Source organism: Molossus molossus, unplaced genomic scaffold, assembly GCF_014108415.1.
Source record: "Molossus molossus isolate mMolMol1 unplaced genomic scaffold, mMolMol1.p scaffold_m16_p_11, whole genome shotgun sequence".
In the NCBI taxonomy this organism is placed as follows: domain Eukaryota; kingdom Metazoa; phylum Chordata; class Mammalia; order Chiroptera; family Molossidae; genus Molossus; species Molossus molossus.
In genome coordinates, this window is record NW_023425346.1 from 98151301 (window position 1) to 98159350 (window position 8050).

The 8050-nt window shown below is 36.5% G+C and overlaps 1 protein-coding gene across 5 annotated transcripts in view; it reads left to right on the forward strand.

Annotated features, from left to right (window-relative positions):
- AGFG1 (ArfGAP with FG repeats 1) overlaps window positions 1-7138 on the forward strand; it is a 60404-nt gene extending 53266 nt beyond the window's left edge. The window contains exons 11-14 of one of the 5 annotated variants that reach the window (XM_036253612.1): window positions 1605-1652; window positions 3408-3566; window positions 4352-4443; window positions 5013-7133. In XM_036253612.1, the coding sequence (XP_036109505.1) occupies window positions 1605-1652; window positions 3408-3566; window positions 4352-4443; window positions 5013-5072 (359 nt within the window). In that variant the 3' untranslated portion in view covers window positions 5073-7133. Of the gene's footprint in view, window positions 1-1604; window positions 1653-3407; window positions 3567-4351; window positions 4444-5012 lie in introns of all 5 variants that reach the window. The other 4 variants (XM_036253613.1, XM_036253617.1, XM_036253615.1 and 1 more) reach the window with 4 other exon arrangements.
- Window positions 7139-8050: the final 912 nt, after the last annotated feature.

Consider the following 8050-nt stretch of genomic DNA (forward strand, 5'->3'; position numbering starts at 1 on the left):
GAACATTAGACTAATTAAAAGCTAGTCACAAAATTCCGTATGACATGATTCCATTTATGTGACATACACAATGGGAAAGTCTATAGAGGTAGAACTTAGGTGGGGGAAATGCAGAGTGACAGCTGATGGGCATGGAATTTGTTTAGGGGTAATGAAAATGTTCTAAAATTAGATTGTGATGATAGTTATATAATCCTGTCAGTATATTAAACATTGAAGTCTATACTTTAAGTGGGCAAATTGTATGATTTGTGATTTATATCTCAAAAAGTTTTTAAGAGTCTAAAAAATTTTATAGCAGCCTGACAGTAGAACTTAGTAAGGTATCATTGTTGCAGACTAAGGTATACTAATTAAAATTGGTGAACAGGCACTGATGACCAGAAGTCAGTTTTTGTCAAAGTATGTTTTGTAGATATGTCTCCTGAGGTTTTATCAGTACTCTGTGGAAAAGGGTTCTATGTCCAAATACATATGAGGAATAAAAACTAGTATTATTAATGCAGATTTCTTAGAGCCTTTCATATGTTCTAAGAAAGGAGATAAACATTAAGTGACCAAACTTGTACATCAGAGTCCTTCCCCATCAATTAGACTTTTATTGAATTCAGAATAGTATAGGAAACCATCTTAGGTTAGCAGGGAAAATACATTCATTGAACATTTACTATGTAGCACTTCAAAAATTTGTTACATTTATTCTTCACAGAAGGTTTGTAAAGCAGGTAGTTATTTCTCTCCCTACACCTTCCATTTGCAAATGAGGAAACAGGTTTACAGAAGTTAAATAATTTCCTGTAGTTAGAAAATGACAGTGTCAAGACTCAGAACCACCTCAGTCTCTCAGTTGCTGTGTTCCCAAATTTAATTGGTCAAGTATGCTAATTTAAAATGAATGGACATATGTTTTGGAAACATTTCCACTCCAGATGGTTAAAATAAACACAAAAGGTTGTGTTAAATTTTTTTGCTATTGATTACATGCATTTATATGTAACCTCTCTGACCTCAGTCATGCCATGTGGGAAAGATGTATTTTCCTTTTTTTCTGTCTTTTCAGCTATTATATTTTAAACTGAATGTGCCCCATACGTTTCTAATGAACTACATCAAATAATTTCCCTTTCACAATACTTAGTTTACTTGAGTTACCTTTATGTATTTCTATTTAATATAAAGAGTTGTAGCTATAGATCGAGCATTATTCGTGTGCTCTCCCAGGTTTGATGCTAGAAGCCAGACCATTTTAGATGATCCTGTAGAGAGCACGCTGGGTGTGACTCATGAGGCCTACACGTCTTCTTACGGACCTAGTTGTATCTTCACGTGAAAAAAAGTTAGCGTTTATTTAAAATGATGGATTTCATAAATGTTTATTTGGTATTATTCTAACCTCTGTTATATTGCAAATAGTGTAAATATTACAGTGTCATGAATATAGTTCAAATAAAAAAATTGTGCATGTGTTTTTATCATGTATTATGCTACCCACTTTATAACAGTATATTCTAACTAGAACTTCTTAATGAAATAAATTTACTGTTATTTTGACAATAGTTACCATTAAGTTAATTGACATTGGTCTCTTTACGGCTTTCCATAAGGCCTTTCTGGAGCAATGCATTCTCAAGTGTTTCCTCACGCCCATTTTGGTAGGTGGCCACAGCGAATGTCTAGATTCGTGTGGCAGTTTGTCTGCCTGCTTGTGGAAGCTTCTGCTAGTTCTGGATCCCTGCATGTGGAATTACATTTTCCATGTTTAAACTGGAGTGGGCATGAATGTGTGGCATTGGGATTCCATTGTATTCAAAGTTACACGAAATCTTTTGTAGCAATTTATGTCTTAATGCTGAAAAGCATTATTGCTTACCTCCATGGTCACATTAAAATGTTAATAACTCTCAATTATTTTACTTGAGTTTGAATTTATAGTAGTTTGAGATGCCAAACTATTTTACCACATTATTCCATGGAGTTTGATTTTGTTTAACTGAATCCAAGTTTTGCTTTTTAGTGCTTTTTAAAAATGATTTGTCGAAGCCATGTCAGTGCATCGTCTGTGGAAACCCTCCTGTTCCCCGGCAGTGCGCTTCCCTTCTGTGTGCACCTGCTCCCAGTGGCTTGTTTCCCCTTTCTCCTCAGAGTCAGAAAGTGATGGGAAATGTTTTGACATTCTAATTAGGTACACTGAGGATCATTATTATAAATATTAGGATTACTTTGGGCAACATCTATAACATTTTTAAAAGTTCTTTTTAAATAAAAAAAATTTTTGTAACATTTGTAGTATTAATTTCGGTGCTTAAAATCAGCAGTTGAGTAAATTTTCTAAATTAGGAAATTCAGTGGATTATGTTTTTTGATAGCATCACGCTAAAACCATTTTACTATGTAATCACTAGTATTCTGTATTAAAAGCAGCATTACTGGCTCCCATTTCACTGAGACCTTCCCTAGAAGACATGGTCTTTAGCAGTAGTGATGCACTGTTCTTCTAGATAGGTGTTTATTGTGCGCACTAGTTCATGAGTAATTCCTAAATGGGGAACGACGGCAGCATACCTATGTAGCTAGCGGTAGTTCCCAACCTGTGACTGCTCTGTTCCACAGAGTACTAGTGGTCAGACGTGGCAGGCCGTGGAGGAAGACCATACTGAGCATAGTGTTCATTTACCATGCAACCTTTGTTTCTTCTGATAATGCTTACTGCACTTCCTTCTCAATCTGGGTGCATTTTGCCCTAATTTTTATAACTCAGCATTTTTATAACCTTCCTTTTGGAACTGATTTATCAGGAGTGTAACATGTCCTTTCAATTGTGTTAGTGTTCAATTGTGTTAAGATGCCCTGCCCCCTTTGGCTCTGGTTACAAAGCAGCATAGGTTTTGCCTGGCGTGCCTCTAACTGTATTTCTCCTGTAAGCCTTCTTATTTTTAGTGAGCTACTTTGCAGAGGTTTTAAAAAAAAATTTCCAGAAATTCACGTTACGTTATAGCACACAATTCAATAGATAAAATTAAATATTTGGCTATTTTACTATATATAGCAAAATAAAATGAAAACAAAAAAGTATACCACTATGTATACATATGAATTGCATGGTTGTGGCTTTAAAAAGTAGACTGCTGTTTGGACTTGAACTTTATTAATATACTTGGAGAAATTTTCTCTGTTAGTTTTATTCTGGTTATTGGATTTTAGAAAAGTAAAATTTTATAGGTTGTTATACTGTATAGTGCTAAAACTTAACTACCAACTTTGTTGAGTTTTGAAATTTAAAATGCCTTTACTAGATGTACATCTTAATATTTTTCAAGGTAAATGATGTCTCTTCTGTAATGTTGAACGTGAGAAACAAAATGTACCCTTTTGTATGTAAGTGATCAGCCCTCCTCTTGTCCTGCCAGCGGCCACCTTCGGCACGGCGTCCATGAGCATGCCCGCGGGCTTCGGGACCCCGGCTCCCTACAGTCTCCCCACCAGCTTCAGCGGCAGCTTCCAGCAGCCTGCCTTCCCGGCCCAGGCAGCCTTCCCGCAGCAGACAGCGTTTTCTCAGCAGCCCAATGGTAAGATCTGGCCGTGACCTGGGACTCCCCGTTAGGTCACTGTGTGTGTCATATGTTCTGTGTTTGGACAAAGGACTTATGAAGAATGCTGCATAGCATTGTCTCCTGAATGTGTATTTAGGCCTCAGCAAATCGACTGAATCAGTAAGTTTTGGTGACCAGGACTGAGGAGAAATCAGAGACTAAAAAGACCCCTTCTTTCTCAGAATCCCTAGTAGCTTTCCTTACTCATTTTTCTGTGTTCTAATACATCTCTTGATTTTAAAAAGAAACTTTAAGGATCTAGAGCGTTTCAGTTTTGCATCAGAAGACTGCCATTTTGTATAAGGTTTTTTGGGGGGTGAGGGTGACATAGACGGATTTCTATATAGCTAACTGTTTATGGTTTTTAAAGTCAGGGGTTAAATAAAAATTTGGAAATATGATCCATGACAGACCATAATGATGAAATGTTTCCCAAGGAAGACGGATGTTCACACAGACTGCTGTGTGCCCCTCACATCCCTCTCAGATCGTCACTACCAGCTCATTTGCCTATTAGGTCCCTTGAATGTCAGCAGTTTGCACACTGAGACCAGTTGGAATTAATCATTTCAGGAGAGCTCTTTTAGAGATGCCACAGGAAGTTTGTTTGTGGTTTGAAAGAGCATGAGACCTGACAACTTCACATTGGTATTTTACTGTTGCTCTGGTAGGAGTTTCTCTGAAACGCATTATGAGGCTTTATAAACATCAGATCGTCTCTCAAAGGTATAGGTTGTGATTGTTGGTTCTGTTTTAACAAGGTGCAGGTTTTGCAGCATTTGGACAAACAAAGCCAGTGGTAACCCCTTTTGGTCAAGTTGCAGCTGCTGGAGTATCTAGTAATCCTTTTATGGTAAGTGAGGTGCAATTTTAAGCACTTCATAAGTTGTGTGTTATTTTCAAATTAGGAAAAGCAGGATATGACTTTTCCTTGATGCTATTTGGTATTCTGCTATAAGGCATTGCAAGAGTGTATAAATTGAGGCAGGCATGACGCATGATTCTTTTGTGACTTAAAAAACCCACAATCAGTTGAAATCAAGGAATTAACAGTAAACAAGATGTTTTATAACATGAAACTTGTCTACTTTCTTGTCAAAGTAACACTTTATGAGAAGCTGTAGATTTAGTAAACATTGTGAAAAAGGGGTCTTGGAGTCAGATTTGGTTTGAATCATAAATGCATTTTTTAGAGTCAAGTCCTTTTCAGGCTGTTTTGAGAATTATATGAAATAACAGATATAGCAGGTACAACGCAGTGCCTAACACCGAATCGTTTTCTACTATGTTGCTTATAATGATTGTGAATTAATTTGATTGCCAATGATTAATCCTAATCTAAATACTGTTTAATATTTTCATCTTTTCCACACACATACCACTCTTGTCTATTTATTTATTTTGTCTTATGTTTTCCTTTAGACTGGTGCACCGACAGGACAATTTCCAACAGGAAGCTCATCCACCAATCCTTTCTTATAGCCTTATATAGACATTTTACTGGAACGAACTTTTACGTGGTCACATTACATCTCTCCGCCTCTTGCACTGTTGTCTTGTTTCACTGATCTTAGCTTTAAACACAAGAGAAGTCTTTAAAAAGCCTGCATTGTGTATTAAACACCAGGAAATATGTGCAAAACGAGGGCTCCAGTAACAACTTTAACCTGTGAATTGGCAGAAAAGGGTAGCGGTATCATGTATATTAAAATTGGCTAATGTTAAGTTATTGCAGATACCACATTCATTATGCTGCAGTACTGTACATATTTTTCTTAGAAATTAGCTATTTGTGCATATCAGTATTTGTAACTTTTAACACACTGTTATGTGAAAAATGTTACTGGGGAAATAAATAGATCGGCCACTTTTACGGTGCTGTCATGTATCTCGGAATGAATGCCCTAAAATCATTTTAACCATTGCTACTGGAAAGTTACAAAGTCACAATTGGAAGGTTTTATTCAGTCTTGAAATTTTCCTTTCTAAAGAGCTCTTCTATTTATACATGCCTAAATTCTTTAAAAATGTAGAGGGATACCTGTCTGCATAATAAAGCTGATCATGTTTTGCTACAGTTTGCAGGTGAAAAAAATAAATATTAGAAAATATGCTATTGTTTTGTGTTCTTGCTGCAATGCCTTTACCAAAGTGGCCTTAAATAAGAGTAGTGAATTGAGAACATCTTGAATTCCTAGATTAGAATCTCAGAAGACTTCTTGTGACTGACTTTTATGTCTAAAAGAGAAAATTTTATAAAAAGGCCATGTAGAAAATGTATTAAAACTACTATGACTGCTATATTCAGGAATATGTCAGTGGTAAAGCATTTAAATGTAGCTTGTCAGAGTCACCATAATCCTTCTAATTTCTTTGCAACTTAATTTTGTGAAATTTGTATATATGATGAATTTGCATGTATGTGTATTTACAAATTTTTTAAAGTATCTTGAATTCTCAGACTGCAAAAGGCCTATTTTAAATACTGATTTAAAAAATACTGTCTTTGAATGTATTGGAAGCAGACATGCATTAACTGTGACACGATTGCACCTCAGAATTTTTTCCTTGTTTGGACAAACTGATATTATTAATAGGACATTTGTCTATGTTCATCTCTGGGGGCAAAGAAGCTGGAACCCAGTGTTACTTTAAAGTTATAGAGTACTTTGTTTTTAAAAAGGCAGTGATACTAATGTTTAGTTATATCTCTTTGTTAATATTCAAATGAACTTGTTTAAATATTTATTTTCAGTGATGTCTCATTCATCCAGAGGTAATCTGGCAGTCTCATCAAAACAGCACAACTGGGAAACTTGGAAACTTTTCTTTTTAATGCCTTTGAGCAACCTACATAAGTCACGACGTCTGTACTGATTATTTGATTTCCCGGCCCATAGCATATTAGCAGTTCAGGTGTGATGGCTTGAAAGGACAGAGACAGGAAAAACTATGAAGAGCATATGCTGTTGAAGACCACTTAGCGTAGGGGCAGCCAGCCCAGCCTACCACCACCAAGTTGCATCATCTTCTAATAATTGTCTATTCCCATGACTCTGTCATCAAGGTGAAATTACATACACAAATATGTAATACATGTTTATAATGTTTTATCTAACAATGATTAGAAATTTTTTTAAAAGCTTGGTATTAAAAGAGGTGAACATCAGTTTCCTCAAACATCTTATTCATGTTGAATACCTTTTTCAGTGGTGACTACATGAGTTATCCTACTATACTCAATCTGTGTAGTATGTTAGACTTGTTAAAACATTGCTGTTCGTTGCATATCCAGCTGAATATGTGGTTTACCTGACCCATTTTGATAAGAAGACTGGGAGATCTCTTCCCCCTTTCTGAGCAGTATGCCTCTTCTTTTAGAATTAAACGAATGCTGCAACGGTTGTGGTGTGTGTTGTATACTTGAAATGTCTACGTTTGTGGGGTCTCCTCCAGCCTCTCTTTCATGGAGGGAACACTAAAGAAATGTCTTTGAATGTTTGTGTTTTAGATTGTATTGGGTCCCAATCAATCCATATGTACAAAGTTATAATATAATATATAATTTTAGGCCATTACCTAAATAACCTTCTAGGCTTTCCGTCTAAGAAATAAGTAAATTAAACAGTTATTAAAATAATTATAAAGACTATTTTTTTGAGTAAATTCTGAATTTTGTAAATAAATGGGAACTCTTAATGACTTACTTGAAATGAGTACTTATAAAATTGAAATCCAGATTTATAGTGGGTACAAACCAACATCAGATTTTCATATTTAGATTTGCGCCTGGTTTTGTAGCGACCATCAGAATCGTGCTGAGCCCCGAAGAGGAGGAGGGAGGCTGGGAGGCCGCACGGCTGAAGACCCAGCCAGGCTCCCTGGTTGACTCGGTCTCTCTGGTTTCATCCTTACTCGGGAGAGCCTTCGCTTTGCTTTCCGGGTAGCGAACCTTGTTGATAAAGTTTAAAAGCATATTGTATTTTCATTTTTATGAAAATAGAGATTAGGGAATCACATTCTTCAAATAATTCCTTCTGTAAATTTGAAGGAGCCCATCAGTGCTTTGCTTGTGAGTTGTCGCCGCCCCCAGCACAGCGTCTCCGCTGCAGGTCCGGACTCAGTGAGGCAGAGGCCTTCCTGCGGGCCGCCAACAGCTGTGGACGGCTGGTCTCAGGGCCGCAGCTCAGCATGATTGAACGTCCCCAGGGAGCTTCTGTTTACGTGACACGTGTTGGTCAGACTTGATATACGTGTTAGAAATTAATACTGAGTCATTTAAATATAACACTAATAAACCCATTACATGTTAACATAAATACCATTTTAATCAACATAAGTGTTAGCTCAACAAAATTAATGAGAATAACATATTTTGCTTATTTTAATGTCTGACCCAAGAGAAGCAGTTGGATTCTCATTGTCTTTTTGTGTCACTGCGTGTGACACTGGCAACCCCA